The 27,892-nt window shown below is 39.7% G+C and overlaps 1 protein-coding gene across 14 annotated transcripts in view; it reads right to left on the bottom strand.

Annotated features, from left to right (window-relative positions):
• map2k5 (mitogen-activated protein kinase kinase 5) overlaps positions 1–27,892 on the bottom strand; it is a 235,386-nt gene that overhangs the window by 120,258 nt on the left and 87,236 nt on the right. For all 14 annotated transcript variants that reach the window (XR_010330020.1, XR_010330021.1, XM_064335646.1 and 11 more), the window contains 8 exons: positions 21,393–21,432; positions 13,429–13,497; positions 12,974–13,055; positions 12,788–12,849; positions 12,023–12,071; positions 11,865–11,938; positions 11,706–11,756; positions 11,205–11,276 (listed from right to left, as the gene is read on the bottom strand). Coding sequence is in view for 12 of the 14 variants with exons in the window: in XM_064335646.1 (XP_064191716.1) it covers positions 11,205–11,276; positions 11,706–11,756; positions 11,865–11,938; positions 12,023–12,071; positions 12,788–12,849; positions 12,974–13,055; positions 13,429–13,497; positions 21,393–21,432 (499 nt within the window). In the remaining 2 variants the exon portion in view is untranslated. The remainder of the gene's footprint in view (positions 1–11,204; positions 11,277–11,705; positions 11,757–11,864; positions 11,939–12,022; positions 12,072–12,787; positions 12,850–12,973; positions 13,056–13,428; positions 13,498–21,392; positions 21,433–27,892) is intronic.

The raw sequence follows: 27,892 nt of genomic DNA, 5'->3' as shown, positions 1-27,892 counted from the left end.
TGGGCTTTGGGTCATTATCCTGTTGGAATATGAATATGAACGCAGATCTCTTGTGGACTGGAACAGATTTTGCCTATATTTGTCTCCATCTTGACCATGATGGCAACAAACTTCCCACTCCCTCCAGCTAAAAAAGCAGCCCCATAACATGGTGCTGCCACAGCCATGCTTGATGATAGGAATAATGTTTGGTTTGCACCAAACATAGCAGAGCTCAATTTTAGCCTCATCATACCACAAAATGTTTTTCCAGAAGGACTCAGGGTTTGTCATACAGCTTCTGAGCTATGAGCAAAACCCATAGACTGATGAATTTTCTGAGATTCTGAATTCCTCCATTCAGAATCTGAGAATTGAAGAACCCCTTCATTCATGGCTAGGCTATTCAGAATTCATCAGTCTATGGGTTTTGCATGAGGACTCTCCTCTTCAGCTTTCAATGGGGTTTTGAGGTCAGTAGACTTGGATGTTCATTGTCAAAGCTTGATTCCGTAGAAAGTTAACCTTCTTGTTTCCAATCAAAGTTCCAATGATGTATCGCAAACTACAGTAAGCATCCGTTGCAATTCTCCACCCGTTTTCCCTGTAGAATGTTTCAGTGTGTGGGGCAAAATATACTTGACCCCTCTTCCAAGCAGGTTTATCGCAGCTTCCGTTGTTCTAAACTGTCTTAACTGCCTTAATAGTGGACATGAATATTGTAAGGCATTTAGCTATTTTTTTTACAGCCATTACCTGCTATATGAAGGTCAACAACCGTATGTCTCATTTGTGTGTTCTCTGAGCTTTCACATTTATGGATAATTTCAGAGTGTGGAATGTGTGTCATCTCATATTTATACCCACTGTTATGTGGATAGTTGCGATGAAAGATGTGTGAGCAGCATAATTTTCCTGTGACCTTACATAAACTGATCTACTTTGTAGACACATCTGATGGCCAAACTACATGCACATCAACACAGCACTGAACCACTATTCACAAATGCTGGTCGTCACGTTTGGGATCTGGTCTGTCTTTGAAGACGTTACTCAAACAGCAGATGTTGAGGCATCATCTTTAAATATCCAATTATCAGAGCCATTTATTTGGTAGTCATTGAGTGCATGGACACATCAATCTTTGTAAAGGTTCTCTAGTGGTTCATCTCAATATGCAGCCCAGACAAGCAGGTTCTCTATGATCAGGGCACCAAATTTATGGGGGCCTTCAAAAATCTCAGAGTACCCTCAAACACTAACAGTACCCATGTGGAAAGGTACTTGCTTGAACAAACTGTACATGGATGTTCAACCTATCTCATGTCTCCCTTATGGGCAGAGATTGGGGGAGAATGATAGAAATCACATGAAGAATCATGTTTCAATACTTTCACCGGCTGGATCTCCAAGGTTCGCTCACAAGGCACCTACAACCCTAGCTATCACAAACTCAAGACCCTTGAGTCCAGAGTCCACCAACCCAGACTTTATATACTTACCCCTCCCTTTCTTACACAGAAAGTAGGTACTTTCTCAACTTCCCCTAGTAAATTTGACATCAAAGATCTATATAAATGTTAGCGACATCAGGTACAGAGCCTCAGAAATGCTTTCTAGGACAAATGGAAAAAGTAATGCTTTTCAACACTGCAAATGTGAAATAATAATAATAATAATTCAGCTAGCCAAATATTGAGCTTGGAAGCAAAGATGAGAAGGTCCACAAAGCACAGATGAAGGTGTATGGACAAGATGGTGCCCAACTCTTCACCAGGCCATAATTAGCTTTATACCCATCTCAGGAATCTAAATGGTAAATGGACTGCATTTATATAGCGCTTTTATCCAAAGCGCTTTACAATTGATGCCTCTCATTCACCCATTCACACACACACACCAATGGTGAAAGGCTGCCATGCAAGGTACCAATCAACTCATTGGGAGCAATTAGGGGTTAGGTGTCTTGCTCAGGGACACTTAGACACGCCCAGGGCGGGGGATTGATCCGGCAACCCTCCGACTGCCAGTCAACCGCTCTTACCTCCTGAGCTATATCACCTCTACAAGGGCAAATACAGACTTTCAGAATTTCTGTTCTTTAGGACTAGACATGTAATAGACAGGGGGTGTTCTGTTTTCTGTGTTATCACTGACCTTTCAGATGCTTTTGTCGCTCCCTGCTGGATATTCATGCTATGCAGCTACTGGACCTTTAGCCTTTGTCAGTCATGTGTCTTTCAGGAAATCATTCTCAAACAGGTAAACAGCACCTTTTTATGGTCACATGTTTTTGTCACCTTTTTTTGTCATCCATCTTCCACATACTACACATTTGGTAGCACGGTAGGCACATCATTACTGTCTAAGCATCTTGGATTTTTGTTGAAATTGTATAGCAAGATGTGATGTTTCACATTTTTATTTTAATGACGATTGTCAGCTCATAACGCAATTATTATTCATGGTAGTTCATACATCTGGTCTATCATACAGTATACATACCTTGTATTCGGCTTAGAAAAATTAATTAAGATAAAACTAGTACAGCTTTGATGCATTCTGTAACACTATTACATTAAGATACATACATTATATTTATCTGTACCTTTTCTGCTACAATTCATATTTATATTACTAGGCATTGTAACTTATGTAGCCATTGAGTTATTTTGCTGCATTTTATTCTTGCATTTTAGGCAATTCTAGATTATAGTCATCTTCTGCTTCTCAGTTTCACCCTTCTCCAGAAATAAACCTGACATCTGACATTGCAAGTAGAGCCCGACCGATGCCAGATTTTTGGGTCCGATGCCGATCCCGATTTTGGAGAGTCCTAGCCCACCGATTACCGATGTTTTGACCGATATTCGGTCAAAAAGTGCAACGTTTTCAAATCAATTTGAAAAACTTATATTTTATTAAAGTTTCTATATTTAAGAACACTTAACTTATAAGCAAACAAATAAAAATAGAAATAAACACACAAAGAACTTTTTAGATAAAAAAATGTAAAAGATGATATTAAATTAAATATATATATTAACACCATCTTTAAGTGTGTGAAATCAAAATAACTCCACACCTTGCTTTTACTCCTTTCTTTTCCAGTCATCTATAAAAAATTAATTTAAAAAAATCAGTTTTCCAGTTTCAAACATGTATTTTTATGAATATTAAAATTATTGTTGTTGTTGTTATTAATTCGTTTTTATTATTTCTTAGTATCTATTCTCAGTAAATTAATAAAATTTTCTTATTTTATTCCTACTACATGATCTCAAAGAGTAAAACTTTATCTACCAAGCTTCCCTGTCCATAAGAATTCGGTGGTGAAAATAACTACAATGCGCTCTGACGCGTGATTAGATGACACACTCGCTGGCAATAACGCATTAGCTATTGACACAGCCTCATTATTTCAAATGATATATTCTCAGTAAGTTAAATGAATTATATTTTCTTATTTTATTTCTACTACATGATCTCAAAGAGTAAGACATTATCTAGCGGAGCTAAAGAGTGAATCAAGTGTAACGTTAGATGAAATTAAATTGACTGGATGAAATACGTGAAAAAAAACTACAATGCGCTTTCGTGCAGGTTACCCAGGCTAACTGTTGGTTGATTCACTTCTCCAACAGCAATCCTTCTCTCATGTTATCACGACAAAGCTAGATAACATGGCTTAAAATGATCCACGTTAGAAGTGTTTTATCAGAGTTTTTACTGTCTGGTTAGCTTGCTACGATGACGCGTGACTAGATGACACACTCGCTTGCAATAACGTGTTGGCTATTGACACAGCATCATATAGCCTAGTAGCTAATATCATTATCTCAGATAAAAAACAAATGTGTGATGCATTCAATCACCATTTTATTTTGGCTGGTTATTTATTTGAGAATACAGCGATGTCCTCTGGAAATGTAGATCCTACGCTGCTCATGTGCTCACTGCCACTTCATAAAGGGTTGCTAGCCAGCTAGCTTGCTAAAGTGAACCAAATATGTTAGCTAGCTCGCTCGCTTGATAATGAGGATTGATAAACATAGTGGTCGTATAAACGCATTTCATTAAAAACTTTCACTAAATATACATACCTTTATTGCGGCAATCGAATCTGTGCAGACAAGTCTTGCAGTGGAGAATACTGGATGAGGCACGAGTGACAAACGTCTTATTACAGAAGTAGCGCGTCAGCTGCTGCAGTTCACACTTGTATTAGAGCTCCCTCTACTGGATAATTCTAGTAAATAGTAATTACAATGTTCGAACAGGCAAGTACAGATAAATAATCAATGTTTTTATTTGTTTATTATACTTATTTAAAAATCAGGACACATCGGCTGCATAACTGCCGATCCCAATGTCGTCAAAAAAGTCAAATAATGGCCGATATATTGGCCAAACCGATATATCGGTCGGGCTCTAATTGCAAATGACATTTTTGAGGAGGATTGGAGGCACACATAAAGAGGACAAGATAGTCAGTGAGACAGGAATGGAGGAACATTTAAAACTTCCAAAAAATACTATTACAATTTGCAATCCTCTGGTCCATTCCCTATTCTGCGTAGCGTCAAAATCTACATCAGAATTGTGGGTTATCGGAGAGGTGTGGATCAAAATAACGTGCTTTATAGACAATTGGGAAACTTTCTGGGGAAGACCTGGTCTTTTAAAAAGAGATGGTGTTCACTAATCCTGGGAGGGCATCACTCTCATCTAGAAACATAGCCCATAGTCTTATTTCACAAAAATGACAACTCAGAGCTAAGGCCAGGTTGCAGTTGTCCTACACAGATGTCTGCTAGCTTCTCAAAAACACTGACTAGACTTCACCCAATAGCGACTGTATCTTTCCTCCAAATTCCAAATAGTCTGGAAGATTTGGAGGAGGATTATATTGTACTGTGCTTTCAAGTGTGCAATTGATTGAGTTTTTAAAACCCATATCATAAGAAAGACACCTCAGGTGAAAATCTTTGTTGCCATTCGGGAACAGAGGTGAAATTGTTAATTTTTTTAATCTCCGTTAAGCACTTGGCTGGCAAAATAGCTAATTCGGCCATCTTCTTGCTGACAAGGTTTTTTGTGATTTTTCGCCCTCTCAGGAGCAGTCCTAACTGTTGTTAGATAGTTCTAATTAATTGTTAAGTTGCTAACATTAACTATAGTTTATTGTAATCCAATTCTAGATAAATTTGGCTACATTTTGTCCTCAGATATAAAATATGACCTCATACAAGGGTTACCTGTATTTTCTTTCAGTAATTTTCATTTAGTAAATGCTAAATTAGGTGATTATAACCTGACTGAATCTGCATCTGGTCCTTATTTTTTCGTGCTATGAATTAAATGCTTAATGTTAGATAGTTGAAGGCAGACTGCAGGGTATAATAACAATGCATAGGCATATTTATGATGCACTGGAAATATACGTCTTTACTTAGTTTCATAAAATTTCTGCACCTTTTACCTGTATTTGTTATTCTAAAATGTGTTTGGGATGTTTCTGCATGTGGCACGCTTTTCTGTGTGGGGAGGGGAGGGGTGGGCGTGGCTACAGAGCCTGTGGTTTGGGATCAGATTCCAGAAGTGCTTGTTGCTTATTAGCTGCTGCAATGAATGCTAAGAAGCCTAGATAAAACAAAGCAAAAAGACAGGCTGACAGGGCTCGTTCAGTAACTAGAGTCAACCTTGGAATTGCTTTTCCTCAGTGGCGTCAACTGAAGTTCACCAAGGGGATGAAGTTGGGCTGTTTTCTGTTAGATCTAAACTTACTTTAGCTGGCTAGTTTTGTTAGGCAGCTAGATGCCCGAGGTTGGGGAATATTTGTATTCAATTCTGTTCTCCCATCAAGATGTCTTCCTCCCTATGGGAACTGATGTTACTGTTTATACACTGAACAAAAATATAAACGCAACACTTTTATTTTTGCAGCCATTTTTAATATGTAATAAATAATACCTCAAAGATTTGTTCTATGTGCACAAAGATCTAATTTCTCTCAAATTTTGCCCACAAATTTGTTTATATCACTGTTAGCTAGCATTTCTCCTTTGTCAAGATAATCCATCTCCTGCACAGGTGTGGCATATCAAGATACTGATTAAAAGCCATGATCACTACACAGGTTTTCCTTATGATGGGGTCAATAAAAGGCCACCCTTATATGCTGAGTTTTTTTGTTGTTCAACACCATGTCACAGATGCCTCAAGAGTTGTGAGATCATGCAATTGGAACGCTGAGTGCAGGAATGTCCTGTAGAGCTGTTGCCAGAGTCGTGGGTGTTCCTTTCTCCACCGTAAGCGACCTCCAGCGTCGTTAGAGATTTTGTAAGTTCATCCAACAGGCCTCACAACCGCAGACCGCGTGTAACCACGCCAGCCCAGGATCGCCATATCCGACTTCTTCACCTACGGGATCGTCTGAGGCCAGCCACACGGACAGCTGATGAAACAGTTGGTTTACACAACCATAGAATTTCTGCACAGATCTGTCAGAAATCGCCTCAGGGAAGCTCATCCGCGTGCTCGACATCCTCACCGGGGTCTTGATTTGTCTGAAGTTTGGTGTCACAATCGACGTGAGTGGGCAAGCGCTCACCTTCGATGGCCACTTCTTCCATGTTCTCCCAGTTCTTCCATGGTCTGCATACTCACCAGACATGTCACCCATTGAGCATGTTTGGGATGCTCTGGACTGGTGCATACAACAGAGTGTTCCAGTTCCCACCAATATCCAACAACTTCGTACAGCTACTGAAGAGGAGTGGGACAATATTCCACAGGCTACAATCAACAATTTGATCAATTCAATGTGAAGGAGATGTGTTGCATGAGGCAAATGGTGGTCACACTAGACACTGATCGGTATTCTGTTCATTTCATGGTATCTTCTTTTTTGGGGAATCTGTGATTAACAAACGCATATATGTATCCCCAAAACAATAGATAAGTGCTCAATGGATCTATTTCAGTTGACTGATTTACATTTATTACCTTTGAACTCAATTAAATCTTTGAAATTGATAAGTGTTGCATTTATATTTTTGTTCAGTATAGTTGCAACTTAGCTAGCTTGGCATTTCTTTCAATCAGGAACTGAATTGCATGTTATCTTAGTGACGTGTAGCCAACTTCACAAACAAAGACTGCCCCTCATCAGGATTCACTAATGATAAAATGCGGCATAACTGCCTAGGCATTGGTAGTTCACCTGAATTTATTTCAATCAGAGGAACTGAATTCGATACAGCATGCATGCTATCTAGCTATTATATTTCTCCAGTTTCTAAGGACTACCTAAAAATAACTACCAGTGGTTTAAAAATGATTTCCGCTAACTCTTTTAGTACTCTTGGGTCTATGCCTTGTTTGTATTTAGTTCAAGTAATTTATCCAGTACTTCTTTATTCTGTATTTCAATATCTGATAAGTCATTCTGAGTACTGAATATGTCTTCCAGTCTATTAGTAACCTCTTCTCTAGTAAAACTCTCAATAAAATAACTAGGCATCAGCAATATCTTTGTTCTTAGAAAGCAATGCTCCTTCTTCATTCCTGATGCACCTGAAATCCTCTTTGACTTTTCTTTTCCTTCTACAGTATTGAAAGAAACGTTGAGGATTATTTTTTGAATTTCGGGCAATCTGCCTTTCAAAGACCCTCTTGGCTTCCCGTAGTTCTTTTTTAACCTCAGGACGCATATTACAATCTTCAGCCTCATTACTCTCAGGGGAGTCATTTTTATATATCTTATACTGTTTTGTTTTTTTCTCAAACTCTCACGTATGGCTTTGTTCATCCACTGGGGAGAGCGCGTCTTCAACTTACTTTTCCTTACTTTTGGAATAAATTTACAATGCGCTTCAATAACCCTTTTGAACCTACCCCACTTTTCATTCACAGTCTTTCAGCTAAAAAGTTTCACCCAGTCAATAGCTGCGGTTACATGCACACTTTTTTTCATTCTGATTTAAAATCATTCCGATTGAAGATTTCGGGTCAACTGTTTACATTGGATATGATCTAATACGGTCTGGTGTTCTCATGCGCTGACGCATTTAATCAGAACAGCTGTGTGACATGCGCAAAAGTGATGAATACATCAAGTTAGGGGTGGGCGATATGGCAAAAATATCATATCACGATTTTCAGGCATGATCACGATTATTTTTCATGTTGGTATTTAAGACTATTTTGCAAGTGAATGAACAGTGCAATCAAACTAATATCCCTATTTAAGAAAATATTGCCTTTCAAGGGAACAAAACCTATAAGAAAAAGAATAACAGAGACCAAAGTACCAGATTTTAATCAAGTGCAATTCTGCAAAGTATTAACATTCAACAATGCTTTCTCTTGAGGTGATTATAAAAAGGTTTGTCATGTTGCCATCTGATGTGCGAACATTTTCTTTGCAAACTTTGCAAATAACGGTGTTTTGGAAAACCCAAACCAGTTCCATATCACAGACGTCAAATTTTTTTTAGGGACCAACTTCTCCATAGTGTCAGCCATCCAGACCCATGGCGCACCTGTACTAACTATATAGCTAGCTAGAGTGAGAGCAGCTATTATCGACCACCCGAGGGGGGGGACGTGTTTCGATCACCTTAACCGGTAGTGTATTTACTTCATATTTATTAGAGATAAATGGACATTGTTACCTATTAAAATGTAAGTCCTGTATAAACAATACACATAATAAACTTTCTAAATGTAAAAAACCAACTTCATACATATACATGTAGTTATATTAATAGTCTTATTTACAGTATCAACTTTAAGACAAGCAACACGCTCGGAATGATCTAATCGCGACCCATTAAAAGCAACGGCGCAGACATTGCTTAATAATTTCAAACTGCTTTCCTAACGGCTATTATGCATCCTGCGACTTGGCTTACAACTGTGAATATGTACAGATTCCTAGACGTGCTGATAGTCACCACCCTTCCTCAAATTAATCTCAAATATGGAAGATAGGACACTTCTACAGTATGCTAGCAAATTTATGTCAAGTTCCATTCATTTATATGGGGTGGTCGACACACATCCCCTTAGCAACCAAAAGAACTCGCTGGACCACCTCTGACTTACTTACCGTCACAGAAAAAAATTGCGAAAGTACAAAAAAAATAGATTTTAGGTTTGGCTGAGAAAACAACGTTGGATTCCTTGTATGAGCGTTGTCAGTGCAACTGATAGAATGTGCAGTTTCACTGTAGCCCGATACTCCAGATCTCTCTGGAAAGGCAGATCGTGGAGACATTTTAATCGTTCACAATCTAATATTGTCATATCCATAGACATATGGTCATATCGCCCACCCCTACATCACGTGTTTGATCAGTGGAGAGAAACGTACGTCACCTGGCATTTACGTCAAGACGGTGGGCATGCGCAGAAAGAATGATCACTAGTCCCAAGTAGCTCAATTACCTCGATGCTACAAATTCTGTCCGGATCATTACATAGCACCAGATCCAGAACTGATTTCCCTCTTTTGGGCTGATTGATATACTGTGGCAAAAAAGGTATTAACAACATCTAGAAAATCTTCCTCACTTTTTCCTTGTCCAGTCATCATTTCCCAATTAATACCAGGGTAATTGAAGTCACCCATAATGTACTTATGGCCTGCAAATGTTAAATATTCCACACACAATTCCATATTTACATCCCAGTTCCAACTAAATATCCAGAATAGCTAAATACCAAACGAGGAAACACACAAAATAGCTGCACAACAGAGTACCATATGATGTTCTCACATGTTAAGGGGCGTACTCAGTGTAAAAGGTCGTTTTAACACTGCCAAATTACTGTTACCATCTATATGGAATCATTCATTTTCAAGATCTCTGACCACCTCACCTCGACATTTTGCTTGGAGCGCTCAAGGAGTCTAGAAGGACCGTAAAAAAACTGCATGCAGTATACCTTTAAAAGTGCCTTGTTTATCTTCTCCGGTTTCTAACTGGTATTTTTAAGTTGAGGTCTTGATGTTTCTGTCTCAGAAATACTCTATCTAGACTTAGGCAGAGACAAGGAGATACTTAGGGGGTTAAAATGTGGCCAAGATGATCAATGAAAAACTTCTGAAAAGGTAATTTCCCGGGGGAGTTCGTCTGCCACCATTGCCACCTTGTTGAGCATCTCAAGAAAAGGATCCTTGATCATGAGGGCCAGCTTGTTGGACTCCACAGTTCACAATTGGAAAAATTCCAAGAACTAAATAGAACTTCCTTTAAATAACTGATGTGCACGCCAAAGCTGGGAATGGGGAGACCTCCAGAGCAGGCAGGGAGAGAGTGGGGTGACAGTAGGGGGAAAGCACAGAAAAGGGCATGTACACTATCTTCAGAGGCTGCGGTATCCAACAAATCCCAGCCCTTGCAGGAAATTGACCTTGCCCAGCTTGTATGGTTCATCAATCCTACCTCTCTCAGGTAGAATTGATGGGCCATGTGGCGTACAGATGGCCACATCCTCCAGTAAAGGGGAGTTGGTAAAACTGAGAGACTTGGTTATTAGAGGTGTAGGCAGCCTGACAAGGAGTCTCGTATGGTGCGTTGCCTGCCTGGTGCCCAGGTAGGAAATCGACTGGAGTGAGCAGACAAGTCCTGGCTAGAGTAGGGTCCATATTGGAGCCAAGGACATAGGTAAGGTTAGGCTTGAGGTTCTGCAGGACAAAATTATGGAATTGTTTTGACGGCACATTTACTCAATTTTTCCTTTTTTTTTGATGGTCACGACCAATCAAACATTAGCCAATAGGGCTACATTTAGACAAAACATTTGGGCATTTCCAATGATTGAATGTTACAGGCTCCTGTTTGTTTTTCTTGTATTTAGAGTGCCTTATTTGTTTTTCTATGAGTAGTAGGACTGTCAAACGATGGTTCAATATTTGAATACTATTCAAATTGCACAAAAAAACAAAAAAAATAAAAATAATACGTTTGAGCGTGTTACACCTTCATATTGATTCAGACTGACATTATGCAAAATGTACCCACTCTAAACTGTATAAATCTAATCACCCACCAGTACTATTTTGAACTTTCTCGCTGAGTTGTTCCCGTAGCCGGCTGCGTAATAAATCTTCCTGTTTTTACTACGAACTTCTGATCTGCTTCTTCCTGGGATAACGGTCATTTTACTTGTTTTTGGTAATATCTTGATTAACCAACACTAGCCAGAAATCTTACCTCCATGAATGAGATCCCAACGCTCCATACGTCTGAGTGGATTCCATACTGTTCCCCTGATATCCTCTCAGGCTGGACGAAATGCAATCAAATCAAAGCTAATTAGCACACAGTATGCTCACCTCACCGCTAAACAGCACTTAAACACAGAACACTCAATCTTCAAATCATCAACACTCAAAGCCACTCAGCAATGACAAATGGATAGCTTGTCTATCTGAAAATTAGTAATGAATACTTTGATTCATTTTGAGAAGTGCTTAATCTCCATCCTACAGCAATTATTCCGGTGAATGGGTATCAAAGAAGGAGTAGATTTTTCAATGAACACAAGCAAGGGAGGCATGTATGGCAAAGTACAAAAGATCTTAGATGACACTCAGTTCATAGAGAGGTGATGCTAACATGATTAACCCTGTTTACCATTGCAATGGCTGCTAGACCAAAGGAACACAATGGTGCCCTAAAAACATTCCTGACAATAACGTTCATCGCACTTACCGCCATGTATGCATTTGTGCCCACATATGTCTTCGCAATGGAGTTCACCAACTGTGGGAGAGGAAAAAATGCAGTTAGCAAGATTTTCAACTGAAAATACACCAGTTGCAGTCAAATTGTTCAGTGATAGAAAGGCACGCAGACACACACAGTACATACTTGAGTGCTGACTCCAAAGTCGCAGAGTTTGACCTCCCCTCGTGTATTCACCAGCATGTTAGAGGGCTTAACATCTGGAGGGAGAATAGAAGAACAGAATCATTTAAGGGCACATAAACACATACACAAATAAATACACACACACACACACTCCTTACCTCTGTGCAAAATCTTCAGGCTCCACAGATAGGTCAGGCCTTTTACTACCTGTGGTCAGAAAAGACTTTAAAAACAACAAAATAAATCCTGAATGAACACTACCTTTTTCCTACCTGGACCCCCCTAAAGGTAGAAGGCACAGAATAGCTTCTGTATTAAGTTTAGCAATAGAGTTCCCCTTTGAAAGAAGTCATATGTTGCATGAGTGAGTGCCACGGTCCTGGATGGAATCCGATCCATGCCAGTGCCGACTGTGGCCACACAATAGGCTTTGTGACACCTAAGGGATATATGGGAGGGATTCAGTCAGGGGGATAGCAGTGTGCTCGAACGACTTGTTGGCCATCTGGGCACGTGACTCACTCCCTGCGCACACGCATGATTGGGTCTCCTCTGCCCCCACTCTTGTGGCTGTGGTGTGAAACAAAGCAGATGGCTGACATCGGGTGTTTTGAAGGAGAACTTCACTTGTCTTTACTATCCCAAGCCAGCAGCAGGGGTCATATATGAGCATGCATGCACATAGCTTGCAAATTGGACATTCCAAATGAGAATGTGATTGGAGATGCTACATTTAAAAAAAGTCACTTGTTGAAGACAAGGTGGGACAGGGCAGTGCATGGCAGGGCAGAGCAGGATGGAATTATCTCCTTGTGAACATTATGAAACCCTGACCCAAAATGACAGGAGATAAACTCCCAGCATTCCAAGGGATAAGTACTATAGGCTAAATGCATTAAATCACAGAAAATTCAATGACTCACTGGCACAGCAATCCTGCCCAGAACATGCTCTGGAATCTTCCGATAAACATCCAGAGAGCCCCCTACAGGCCAACAAGAACAGCAACACACACAAGAATATGTGTCTAGTCTCAACATACACAAACAACACATCTGCAAAGACACACTTGGGAAAATGGGTCTGCATACCAATGACAGGAAACTCACCATCCATAAACTCTGTGCAGATGGATATCCGGTTCTCTACAAAGAAGGCACTGTAAAAGGTGATGATGTACGGAGAGTCACACTGTAAGATATGGGGGGGGAGTAACTGTTATACAGGGATGCAATCACACACAAACAATGAACAGACACACACTCGCATCACATGTGTGTTTGTGTGTTCCCTATGAGCTGCCTTCAACTTGTTTTCTCCACTGAGTATGGGCAAAACCTCCCACCTATACTGCACCACTGAGTCTCATTTATAGTCTGCACCATTTGACCTCACAGCAGGGGGCACATTCAGCTGGCATCACCAGGGAGAAGACCCAGACCTACCCAAGTCCCCGCAGCACTCTTACCACAACTGCCCACCCATCCTCATCACCACCACCCCCAGATTGACCCCGCCTGCACAGACAGCCCCTTGAAGCCAGTTGATCCCTAAATAACCCAACTTTGTAGAGGATCTCCAGTTCAGACATGATCTGTTTCTGCAGCTCCACTGTAATGTCCAGGGGGATGACCTGCAAGAAAAAGAGAGAGGCTGAGTCTTGCTCAGGCCCAGACCACATCAGCACCATGCACACCTGACCTGTGACACTCACACAGCACCTGCTCCATTGGCACCTCATCTGCACAACTGGTACCTCACCTGTGCCACTTACATCATATACTTACCTTCACATGCACCGCTCACACCTCACCTGCACCACTCTTGACTTCACCTGAATCACACACACCACATCTGAACCACAGAAACCTTAAAGGGGAACTGCACCAAAAAATTATTTGTTTTTATATTTTATCATGTTATTTGGCCATATAAGCTCAAAAAATCAGGTTCTGAACTTCAAAGTCCAACTTATAGAACAGAACTTCCACTTCTGCATACCACTTCAACGTGAGCAAGAGAGAGAGTCAAGTCTGGCATACCGAAGAGCCACCGGGGTGGTTGCAATTCCTTCCCTTTTGCCTTTTTGAGAAGGAAGAGCAGGAAATACAAGTGCTAGGTGTTTCTTCATACCAATAACGAATCAAGACCACTTCAGGGACCGTATTAGTCAAGTCAAAGTCAAAGTTTATTTGTATAGCACATTTACAACAACCACAGTTGACCAAACTGCTGAACAGACTTAAAATACCAAAAAACGAATATAAAAGTAAATAAAAATAAGAATAAAAGGAAACAAACATAGTAATAAAAAAATTACGGCACAATAGAAGATAAAATCAAGGTGACAAGCTCAACTCGAATTGAATGCCAATGAGAAGAGGTGGGTCCTCAGCAGGGACTAAAAAGATTCTACGGTCTGAGCAGTTCTTATATGAAAAGGTAAGCTGTTCCAGAGATCAGGGGCAGCTACCGCAGCTATCACCTCTATTTTTGTGCCTGGATCTCGGAACATCCAAGAGCATCTGGTTGGCCGACCTTAGTGCTCTACCTCGAGTATGATGCTGCAAAAGTTCTGCTAGATAAAATGGCGCCAGCCCATTTAAAACCTTAAAAACAAGCAATAAAATCTTAAAATCAATCCTAAAGCGGACAGGCAGCCAGTGGAGGGAGGCCAATACAGGTGTTATATGATCACGCTTCTTTTCCCAGTTAGAAGACGAGCGGCTGCATTTTGCACAAACTGCAGACGACTAAGAGACAACTGATCTATACCCACATACAATAATCTAACCGAGAGGTAATGACAGCATGAATAACTCTCTCGAAATCATTGGGAGAGAGATAGGGCTTTACCTTGGCCAAATGTCTTAACTGAAAAAAGCTTGCTTTGACAACTGAACTAATCTGTTTATCAAACTTGAGGGAGCTGTCAAGAATCACACCAAGATTCAAAAGATCGATTATAGGAAGATAAAGGGCCAAGAGTACCATCAGGGTCATCCAATAGGTCAGGCTGTCCAAACATAATGATCTCAGTCTTATTTTCATTAACTCTTAGTGCAAAGACCCTAGTGGTCGGCATACCGGCATGCAGAGATTACTGAACTCAGTGCCACTGCAACCAAAGTATGAGTTAAAAATAGAAACGCGTTGTTTTAGTTTCATTAGTAGACGATACACAACAACTATGCCGAATACGGAGATTCGCAGCACCACCATTGTCGCTCTGGTCGTTCATTTAACACGCACCCCCTCCCTGCATTCTCATCTACAACTACACCCCCCACCCATGACATAATGGACAATATTGCCTATCTTGGCATTCATAAAAATATTCTTTCACTGCTAAAAAATCATATTTCGTCATAGCAACAAGATAAACCCGACAATAGCCCTAAGATATGGCAATGCAGCAGTAAAAACGCTGCTCATTGAATAACGAAATAAACAAGACAAAGTTTTCAAAAATTATACCATGTCGTTCTACAGTCAATATCTGGGACTAAATGTTGAATAAGTATACAACCGTACCATTGGTTTTACGCGTAGAGATGTCCGTTTTGAGACTGAGTGGTCGCATATTGTCTTGGACAATCCGTTTGTGAAATATACGTGCATTTGTGACACCTGGGTACCTTACAAAATAGCTGTGCATAATACCACACGTGTTGTTTACGGCGTTGTAGCCCTTTTTAGTACAGTCTGGCTTGATTGTCAATTCATTCACTCAGTAGGTGAGAGTATAAGCTTTCTAGTGATGTATAACATGTCTAATTCTGCTTTTGGAATAGCGTTTTATAGGTCAGCGTAACTAACAATTTTCTTATTATCACATTAACTTAAGCATTCACTTTGTGGTAGCAGTAAAAGATGATGCACCTAACGAAATGTGGTCAACAATTTTTCGTAATTTCTTGGAAAATACTATTATTATTATTTAGGACTTCTGAGCATAGCTAAGCCATATGTTTGCTGCTAGACCTAGCTGACATCGTTTTCTGGAGCAAAACAGAAGCGAATAGAACAGTGTCATTGATTTACTGTTTCTGTCTCCATCTACGGAACATAGATAAGATATCATCATTGCTATGTATTTCTGCTCAAAATACTTCAGTTATATACGTTATTTTTGAAATTGAGTATCTTTAAATAGGTTAGTGATATTATATAATGTGGATATTTCACACTGTAATTGTAAGCATTAGTTAGTAGTGTAATTGTTTTTGTGAAGCATGCAACAGTGATGACGTCAGAGCTGGAACATTGCCAAAACGTGGTTGACGGTTGAAAATTGTTTTCATGTCGTCCCACCCCCATGCAAGAAAACATACAAGAGTACAGAGTATACAAAGTGCATACAAGAGTTAATTAGTACACATTTAGGTACTGTACCGCATTGTGTGACAATATTTTAGCATTATTTTTTAATCTGATAGCAATGTTTCATCTTAAACCTTTATAAGGGGCTCATTTATATGCTTTATAATAGACAAAAAGCATTTTATTCATTTTTGGAGAGATTTTGGATATGTTTCTGGACCCCTAGATATTAAAGATCACTGTACTGACAGAAAGCTTGTAATTCCCACTTGAAAATTATGCAACAGTGAGTTTCTTGAGTCAAAACAGTTGATTTGTAGTGAAATATGTGAATATGTTGTGATTTACAGCAATGCATAATTTGGATAGATTTGGAGACGCTGGGTACACTGCTTATTTTTTGCTTCATAAATCTATAGTAGATCTATAGTTTAACCTGCTGTATATATGCAATCTATTTCATTATTTCAGTATTTCATTGCAAACTAAAAAAGTGCAAATTAATTTTAGATTTTTTGTCTAGATAATTGCATTTGTGGCACTTTATTTCTTCCAAAATTATGAATATAAACTAATCTGCGTTAGTACTGTAAATTGTACAAACGTCTTGCTTCATTTAAGCCATTTTTCAAGTCTCTGTGGTATTCACATCTGGATTCACATCTTATAAAGCTTTAAATAGGGTAACCCCCGAAAAAGGATTGGCAAGATTTGGCATGTGCAATAAGGGGTTAAGATTGAGGCAATTTAAATCCATCCAAGTTTTGATGTCTTAAGCAGTTCAACAAAGACTGCATTGAATCTTTACTTTTTGTTTTTATAGGCAGATAGATTTGTATATCATCGGCAAAATCACTGGATGATCAAGACATTATCAAGAGTCAGTGGATTATATTACAAGCAGCGACATCAGTGGTTTGAATCCGACCACGCAAACTTTGTCGTACGTCTCAGTGTCTCTTTCCCTGTTCTTTCTGAATCTCTACACTGTCCTGTCCAATAAAGCTGAAAATCCCATAAAATATATTAAAAAATAACTATTAAACATTGCACTTGTAAGTTTAGGCCATAGCCTAGGTCCTAGGTAAGTATGTATGATGCGCATAATGGTCACTGGTTTAATTCATGCTGTTACCAATATAGATTTGCTTTTATTTCTTCTTCATTTTGGGCCCAGTTAAGGCTTAAATTGAATTGCTAATCAGGGCAAGTGTATTCTCACTTGGGCTGTCAAAAAATATTTGAAGTTCGAAAACTAATCGAAAATCTTTTCTTTTTTTTAAGTTCGAACCTAAATTTGAGCATTCAAATATTAGTTTTGGATCCCACGTTTTGTAATTAAGATGAATATACAGGCTTTAATTTCATGCCGCGAATCATGTTCATGCACGCAAAGTTCATTTCCTCTGCCAACAAGAAACGTTCTTCCCTGGATCCAGAGCAAGTGGATCGTCTGGTTTTCCTTGCCAATAACCTCCGGTGATACTTTCAGCTCCATGGACACCTAACGTTACTGGTCAGCTAGCCTCGCGAGCCAGTCTCTTTTCTCACTTTGTTCAACAGATCTGGTCAACAATTTAGGCTAAATAATGTTCCCATGCCAGGCTATGTTTCCTTTCTGTTCTGAAGATTTTGATAAAATTGGATGATGAAAAAAGTTAAACAAACTAAACAGAGTAAGTAACTTGTGTTGTTTTAGGCTACAGGTATTAGCCGTTTGAATAGTTTTTGTGTTAAGAAATAAACAGGGATTTCCTATAAACAATCATTTCCCTATTATTGTGATTAATAAATGCCGAGTTGTGGCAAATTACATCCACGAGAAAGTGCTTTATTCATTTGCGCATTAGGCTATAGAAACTGCAGGGGGCTCATTTATAAAATGAACTTGCGTGCATACGCGAAGTGAAGACCTGACGTAGAGCCACAACTGTTTCCACGGTCAAATCGAGTCATGCTGATTTTTTTTAAATCACTACTACTTTGACGTGATTTTCTATGTACGCGCCACAAAGTTGATCTAAAATACGTTTTATAAATGAGGCCCCAGATGTAGTAACCTAGTATGAAAGTTCACCGATGTCCTCTATTCTACTGCCCGCTTGTGGAAAATAACGCGCAGGCCAGTTCAGAGTAAGCGTCACGTGCATATTGCACCCGACAATAAGCAGCTTATTTTTGAGAATTATAGGCAAATGATATTTGAATATATTCAAACTCTAACTAATTACAAAAGCTAATATTCAAACTCAATTTCATGGCACTTTTGACAGCCTTAATGCTCACCATTCTCAAGCGGTCTAAACTAGGGAACACCACTGACTGGCCTATCAAAGTGCATTATAGGCTACCATATTACAGACTTAAAACCCGCAGTTTGCAGTAAAAATCGAGAAGTCAATTCCAATTCGGGTACCCTGACATGGAGTACAACAGATTGTTTCCCTCATCGTGGGCGTGGCCTTCATTGAGTGATGCATTATTCTCTGTCTCTATGTCTACAGTTCTTTTTACCTTGTCAACAATACACAAGCGAGCAGACAAAATGGCAATAGCGTCTGTAAGTGATTCAACAGTGTTTGAAAGTGAAGAGCACATTGACAGTTTAATCGATTTTGAGCTAGATTACAGTCCCCAACAACTACCAGAACAAGAGTGAATTACTCTGAATTAGCACAGTGCAGCGGTTTTGGAGCTCTGTGATGCTGTTGAAGCTCAGCAACCAAGAGCAGAGAACTTGTCATGGTGCGTTTGTGTACACTGTCAAGAAATGCCATCAGAGGAAGAATCTTTACATTGCAACGAGTGGAACAAAGGAGTACATTTGCTAGCCAATGTGATTCCTGAGGGTAATCAATTTTGCCTCACTCGCCACAGAAGCCCCAGTGCGTTTCTGAACAGAGGAGTACTTGAGAAGTTTTTCTTGTTACCCAAAATAAATTGGAAGACGCAGCCCAAACCATCAGGTCCAAACAGATGACTCTCTAATAAGTAAGTAAAAATGATCACCTAGTAAACTACTAAAAGATGAATGACATTAGCTGCTTGTTACTTGAACAAGTAGCCTACTCGTACGCTAACATAAGTTTAGTAAATGCGGTTATGCTGTTATGTTGACCTAACCTTCATTAATTCTTCTTCAGGCAATGCTGGCTAGCAGCTTATCTCTTCATTTTGAAGTCGGCACTGCATGGTCAAATGAAGGAGATGTGTTCTGCTAGCCTGTTTTGTGTTTGCCATGCAACAGGGGTATCCATCACTATACAATGATGGACACTATACAAGTTTTCGAAAAACACAAAAAACACAAGATTTGTAATTGTACAATTAGCTTATTGTATCTCATTTTACATATAAATACTTAGCCTCCAAGTTGAATTCATTATTTAAAGATACACCTTGCAAACATTCTATTCTTAGCCTATATTAAATTTTGGCAAGACCATATTACAACTTTATGTAAATAGGATGTCAATGTTTATTTACTCTTTACTTCTACTATGGTAGGCTATACTACCTCATCACTTGAAAAAGAACACGTTTCTTTTTATAGTAAAGAAGTGTTTTTCTTAGCTTTGACCTGAGCTGAGTGTGCTCCAGTGTTCCTTATTTCGGGCCAGTACCAGTAAAGTGTCGGGGTAAGGAGATATTGTTTTTTTACTGTAGTTTGACCGTTAAGGCTGTTGAGCACCTATCCAGTCCGCTTTTATTTAGCTGGCTTGAAGTGCGTTGGACATCATCTTTCATACGTTTAAAAAATTTTTTTTTTATATCAATGCACATAAATAAATGTATATGTATATATATTCAAAAGCAGTGGGATGCAATCTGTAATTGAAGTTACAAAAACTTCTCGACTCTCATGGTTAAGTGCCATCTTTTGTTCTTCAAATGGTTTCACTTGGTAAATCTTGTCTGATGTCACTGCACAGCTTCCTCTTTGTCTGGTCTCTGTTGCAACTCTGTGACCTTTCCAATCTTCTTTCAGACTAGTACGCCACTCCATGTACTGTCCTTCATGTTCTTTTTCCCAGTTGTCGCCATGAGTTTGAATGGTGGTCCCGTTCATAACAATCAGGGGTTAAATGACGACTACATTCTCGTACATGAGAGTACTTTTCTACCGGACAATTCTCATATTTCTTGTTTCATATTGCTACCAGCCATTCCTCATATTTGTCAATGTTCTTTGAGGACAAACAATGGTACTCAATGTCTGCTTTCTGCACTACGCAACCTGGCACAGGGCACCACATCTTTCTGCACTCCTCAATCACAGTGTTTTTTTGGGTGCAGTTCCCCCAGCTTTGTCTCGTAAGATCCGGTATGCCACTTCCCCAATGAAAGTAGAGTAAACTGTGACAACTCTCCTATTTTCTATTTTATGCCCATTACACACAATCTCTCAGTCTGGCTCAATTAGCCCTGCATCTGTTGCAGAAACACAGATGTGACAGTCACATTACTGCTTATTCATCTGGCCTGATTGGCAACATCTGGTGAATATGCTTATGGCTTCTGATTTATGCTAGGGTGGTGATGGTTGCTGAGGATTATGTTGTATCTGTTTTCTATTTTCCTATGAATGCATAAATGATAACTATAACCTGCTAAATCAAAGCCTTTCCAACAGAGAACAGCTGTGTGGCAGTGTGCATCTATCCACAATTCCCATCAGCACGCATACTTAGGGATGGGGCAGTTTTATTTTTCCAGGCTTAAGGGAAATGGTTTGCTCACACACTTAGGGGCAGGGTTGCTCTTACATACTCAGAGGCAGGGTTTTATTACTCTCACACACATAGGGGCAGGGTTGTGTTGCTCTCACACACTCAGAGCCATTATTTGAGGGTTGTGTTGTGCTCACAAACATTGTGCAGTGCTGTGCAGTGCAGGTGTGTGACAGTGATAATCACTGTGGACAGTGCTAAAATTGATACACACAGGCAAAGCAACGGAGTCCGAACAGTGGTTAAATCACAATGGAGCACCAAGAGAGAGGAATGAGAGTGGAGAGAGAGGGACACAGGAATAAGGAGAGGGAGAAAAGATTCATCCCTCAGTTTCACTGGCTAAAAATCGATCTCTCTCTCTTCACTGGAGCTGATGTGTGGTGAGTGTTCTGGCACAAAATGGCTACCATACATTACTCAGGTGGGTGCTACACATTATTATTATTAGAGGAGCATTGGAGAATCATCTTACCTTGACTGCTAGAACCCGCTTTCCCAGGTGATGGTAAGCTCTAGGAGGGGACAGACAGACAGAAAAGAGCATAAAACAGGTTGTCATACTTCCATTCACACAGCATACATATTGAGGGCTCTGCTTGCAAGCCTCAGAGTAGCTGACTGTGTTTGCATGATGGTTCGGAAGAGGCGGAGGGGTTGAAAAAAAAAACTCATCAGAGAGATAGCAAAAACATTAGGTGTGACCAAATCAACTATTTGGTACATTCTTAAAAAGAAAGAATGCACTGGTGAGCTCAGGAACACCAAAAGCCCCGGAAGACCACGGAAAACAACTGTGGTGGATGACAGAAGAATACTTTCCCTGGTGAAGAAAAACCCCTTCACAACAGTTGGCCAGATCAAGAACACCCTCCAGGAGGTAGGCATACCTGCATCAAAGTCAACAACCAAGAGAAGACTTTCACCAGAGTAGATACAGAGGGTTTACCACAAGATATAAACCATTGGTAAGCCTCAAAAACATGAAGACCAGCTTAGAGCTTGCCAAAAAACATCTAAAAAAGCCTGTACAGTTCCGGAACAACATCCTACAAACAGATGAGACAAAGGTCAACTTGTACCAGAATGATGGGAAGAGAAGAGTATGGAGAAGGGAAGGAACTGCTCATTATCCAAAGCATACCACCTCATCTGTGAAGCATGGTGGAGGTAGTGTTATGGCGTGGGCATGTATGGCTGCCACTGGAACTGGTTCCATTGTATTCACTGATGATGTGACTGCTGACAAAAGCAGCAGGATGAATTCTGAAGTGTATAGGGCTAGATTATCTGCTCAGATTCAGCCAAATGCATCAAAACTCATTGGATGGCGCTTCACAGAGCAGATGGACAATGACCTGAAGCATACTGCGAAAGCAACCCAAGACTTTTTTAAGGCAAAGAAGTGGACTGTTCTGCAATGACCAAGTCAATTACCCGACCTGAATCCAATTGAGCATGCATTTCACTTGCTAAAGGCAAAACGCCCCAAGAACAAGCAGGAACTGAAGACAGCTGTAGTAGAGGCCTGGCAGAGCATCACCAGGGAAGAAACCCAGCGTTTGGTGATGAGTATGGGCTCAAGACTTCAGACTTCATTGACTGCAAAGGATTTGCAACCAAGTATTAAAAATGACAATTTAATTTATGATTGTTAGTTTGTCCAATTACTTTTGAGCCCCTAAAATGGGAGGGGGGGGGGGCTATGTATAAAATGGTTGTAATTTGTACATTGTTCATACAATATTTTTGACAAAACCCTTAAATTAAAGCTGAAAGTCTACACTTAAATCACACCTTGATTGTTTCATTTCAAATCCATTGTGGTGGCGTACAGAGCCAAAATGAGGAAAATTGTGTCACTGTCCAAATACTTATGGACCTGACTGTATGTATCTGAAAAACTTAATTCTTTAACTTAACTCTTCGCTGGTCACATTTTCTGGACAATTCTCAGGGATCAACAGGATTTCATTTAAGGAAACATGCTAGTGATCAAGTGATCAGAAGCACCCAGTGACATGAAAGAATTCATGACCAATTAAGTTTTTTAAAGCACAATGATTACCTATTGTTTAGACCGCATTCTTTGACACCACCTGTTTAATCAGATTTTCAATGGCCTGCAAAAATCAAACTGAAATATAAGATGCTGAAGCATATGCAAATGCTTATGTAGCGACAACAGAATAGAATTAAATAATAGTTTCTGTAGTCAACTTTGATAATGTAGCCATGGCTCCTCTTGAGAGATAATGCTAATAAAATAAATAAAAGGTGGTCATGAGCTGTGAGAAAATTAAGGTAATCAAAGTTTCCCACATTGAACAGCATGTTAAGAGTGTGAATGGGGTCTGTAAGAATGACATTCCATAGAAGGCCATACAAATTTACCAAGTAGTCATCCCAGAGGAAAAGACAAAAATGCTCACACTGATTGACTATTTTGTGGACTCAAGCACCAAGATCAGTCCAAACTCAGAGGCATCACTTTTAAGTTGCCAAGAAGTAGTTGACCTTTCTGCACACCAATGATATTTAAAGAAATACAAAGTTAATTATTTTTAAATGAGTAATTTCTTCCATTAAAACAAATTCAGTAGGCTACACTTTTCCCTTCCCCTGCTTTCGCTGTTTGAAGTGTGGTTTTACACTCCCAGCGTCTCCCGCCTCTGACTCATCAAATCCACAGAAAACGAACAGCTTTGGCGGTTTGTGAGCAGGGACAACACACAAATCAGTTGCACTTCACGCAGTTACCTTTAGCCATATTCCAACTGCAGTTGCCAAACTGACCCCGCATTTTCAGAGTTTATTCGAAGTCTCAGTGTCAATGAAAACCTGAACATATGTCTGAGGAGTTATCTCTGTGGAGTTATAAACCTACAAAGCCCACAGTTATTCATCCCCACCCAAAGGTCTTACACTTCATCACGATTGCAATGAAATAATTTTGAGTAATTATATGTGTGAAATTAGTTTTGATAGCGCTTGTTCGAGCAATTCATATAAAAGTGTCATTCAGTTGCTGAATAGTGTGCCGGGAGAGCCCAACACATTCACACGTGGCCTGGGTACCAACACCAGCTGTAGTAGCCCACAGCCTGTATTTCTTTCATGAGTCAATTGTTTTTGTTTTTAAAAACACTGTTTTAAGCCCAAATATTTTAAGCCTAAATATTTAGGAAAAGTCGTGGAAGGAAGAGGATTGGAGTAATTCAAATTTCAAAGATGGCATGGGCTCTGGCCTTTCTAGTGCGAAGCAGCTTAAAATTGATTTTGTTTTTTCCCCAATAACCCCATTCCACCACAAATAATGAAAATTTCTGGAAATCACAGTGAGGTAACAATATTTGACTCTGGCATGTAATGTAATGTAACGCTGGGCAATGACCAGAGCCGACCACGACAAAGAGCAATGCCTCTCACTCTAGCCTTCAAAGGCCACCAATCATGCTCATTTGAGTCCAGTTAGTCAAAAACAATGCTGATTTATTGAGCAGGACCTGATTGAGCCTATTAAGTCAACAGGTTCAGGTGTGGTTTGAAAGCTCAATACTTAATTTTGCTACCATTTTTCTAGAAGTCGTCAACACAGGAGTAGTAATTTTTACAGCCCCAACGTTCAAAAAATGTGTTATATTGTAATCTAGAAGATTCAAACAAATTACAAAATTTACCAAATTGGGGCCTTTACACTGATGAATGTATCACACTTCACAGCGTGATACATTAATCAGTGTAAAGGCCCCCATTTGGTAAATTTTGTAATTTTGTAACTGAAAATTTCTCTTTTAGGTTTCATTTCTCTTGAGGGGCCAACATTTTTATCTTAACTGTATGAGTAAAAGAAAAAAAGTAAGAATTAAAATCAAATAAACCACAGAGATGACACTGAGCAAAAGTTAAGAACAACTTCTTCTGAAGAACAGCAAGTCCTCCTCCCAAGCCATAACTTGTAGGCTTGCTTATAAAATAAAAATTAGGAGGGCAAACTTCAATCAATTGACAGTGGTATTAACTTTTAACCAAGTTTCTCCAGGCACAAAAAGTCAAGACAGCGAGAAGTAATAAAATCATCAACAATAAAACTTTTGTTGTTCAAAGATCTCACATTGAGCAAAACCACTTTGACATTTTTCAATCTTTTCCTGCTTATAGTCTGTCAGGCATCTAATTCACCATTTTCCCTCGTCTCACACCTGGGAAGCTTCAAAGCACTCAGCCATCATGTCCTGGGCCCAGGAGTTCAAAAGCGATCTGATCAGATTTTGACTATCGGGTTGAGTTAAATCCTGCAAATGGGTAGTTCAAAACCAAAAAACAGGATTGGGATCACTTTGGAATCCGATCAGATCAGGTAATCGAATCCTAGCTTTAATCTGGATCAAATCTTCAAAATGCGTAGTTCAAAACTTTACCATAGGATTGGCATCATTTTGATCAAAAAAATCAGGATTACCTTGATCCCAGTAGAAGGGTGGATTTAGAGTGGATTACCAGAACAAAATATAGTATACAATTCATTTCAAAATACATTTCAATATAAAAAAGATGGTAGAGTTTGTAAATTAAAATAATACATTGTTTGTAGGCTCAATGGTTGCAAAATTTTTATTTACTTTTTTTCTGTCACATTTACAGTGGCCTCTAGCCTACCTCTCAGAACAGTGCATTCAACCAAATAGTTTATCGAAATACAAGCCTGTTTTGCTTTCATGTTTACAAACAAAACTTGTGGCTTTTAAATCAAAATACAAAAATGTTAGCACTTGCAAACTGCCATTCCTTGTATCAAGAGCTGTCAGAGCTAAAAGATAGTTTTAGATGTAAAAAAAGAAAAAGTTGTTTACATTTGTAGGGCCATAAAAATTGACACTCAAAAAGTTACATATTGCACCTTTAAAGACCCTGAATATTATATATAATTTGAAGATTAGAAAACCGTAATCTTTCTGAGTAATGTTCCAGTGCTTTAAAGCACTGATAATCAGGATCAGGTAATCTTGAAAAGTCCGAATTTGGATCAGGATGATCCTACCCTGATTTGCTTTGAAATACCGGGACAAAATCAGGCTGAGTTGTCTGATACTGGATCACAAAATATGGGATTTCAAAATCTGATCGGATCTGATTGAGATAAAAAGTTTTGAACTCCTGGGCCCTGGAGATAAGCCAGAGCAGGAACCGGGGGAGTAACCATTTCAGGTGTGAATGTGTGTGCCTGTGTGAGTGTGGGTCTGCATGCATGCGTGTGTGTGTCAACAGGGGTGGACAGGGAAACACCATGTCCTCATTGATTTCTGTACCTTAAAAATTGGTCAATAAAAGATGGGCAGCATGTTCAATATTCTGGGCAGACCATACCAGAATACAGCAGAAGTCAGACAGTCACTACTGAAAGTTGGTTTAATTGTTGCCTGACCCAATGCCTCCACATAGTAGCTCACCAACATTCCCATAATAGCTAAAGTTGTCCCTCCCAAAAAGATCTCAAAATATTGATATTTAATGTCACCGTTATGTTTACAAGGAGAGGGTCAATCTCCCTATAACCATAATAAGGTGTGCATTATAAATTGACCATAAACAATAATATAACACTGAACAAAAATATAAATGCAACACTTCTCAATTTCAAAGATTTTATGGAGTTCAAAGTTAATAAACGTAAATCAGTTAACTGAAATAGATTCATTAAGCACTTACCTATTGATTTCATGTGATACAGATATGCATTTGTTAGTCACAGATTCCACAAAAAAGAAGATACCATGAAATTAACAGAATACCGATCAGTATCTTGTGTGAACACCATTTGCCTCATGCAACGCAACACATCTCCTTCGCATTGAATGGATCAAATTGTTGATTGTAGCCTGTGGAATATTGTTGCACTCCTCTTCAATAGCAGTATGAAGTTGTTGGATATTGGTGGGAACTGGAACACGCTGTCGTATGCACTGGTCCAGAGCATCCCAAACATGCTCAATGGGTGACATGTCTGGTGAGTATGCAGGCTATGGAAGAACTGGGACATTTTCAGCTTCAAGGAATTTTGTACAGATCCTTGCAACATGGGGCCGTGCATTGTCATGCTGAAACATGAGGTGATGGCGGTGGATGAATGGCACAGAAATGGGCCTCAGGATCCTATCATGATATTGCCATTGATAAAACGCACTTGAGTTCTCTGCCCATAGGATATGCCTACCCATACCAAGACCCCACCACCACCATGGGCCACTCTGTTCACAACGTTGACATAAGCAAACCGCTCACCCACCTGACACCATACACGCTGCCTGCCATCTGCCCTGTACAGCTGAAACCGTAATTCATCAGTCCCCATGAAGAGGACTGTTCTCCAGCGCGCCAGTGGCCATCGATGGTGAGCTCTTGCCCACTCGCTTCGATTGTGACACAGAACTGCAGACAAATCAAGACCCTGGTGCGGACGTCGAGCACGCAGATGAGCTTCCCTGAGGCGATTTTTGACAGATTTGTGCAGAAATTCTATGGTTGTGTAAACCAACTGTTTCATCAGCTGTCCATGTGGCTGGTCTCAGACGGTCCCCGCAGGTGAAGAAGTCGGATGTGGCGGTCCTGGGCTGGCGTGGTTACACGCGGTCTGCGGTTGTGAGGCCTGTTGGATGAACTTCCAAAATCTCTGTAACGACGCTGGAGGTGTCTTATGGTGGAGAAATTAACATCCATTACTCTGGCAACAGCTCTACAGGACATTCCTGCAGTCAGCATGCCAATTCCATGATCTCTTAACTTGAGGAATCTGTGACATGGTGTTGAACAACAAAAAACTCAACATTTTAGGGTGGCCTTTTATTGACCCATCATAAGGAACACCTGCGTAGTGATCATGGCTTTTAATCAAAATCTTGATATGCCACACCTGTGCAGGAGATGGATTATGCTGACAAAGGAGAAATGCTAGCTAACAGTGATATAAACATTTGT

The sequence above is a fragment of the Anguilla rostrata genome, chromosome 5 (genome assembly GCF_018555375.3).
Source record: "Anguilla rostrata isolate EN2019 chromosome 5, ASM1855537v3, whole genome shotgun sequence".
NCBI classification, from domain to species: Eukaryota; Metazoa; Chordata; class Actinopteri; order Anguilliformes; family Anguillidae; genus Anguilla; species Anguilla rostrata.
Note: the sequence above shows the minus strand (reverse complement) of the source record. Positions and strands in the feature narration are given on the sequence as shown.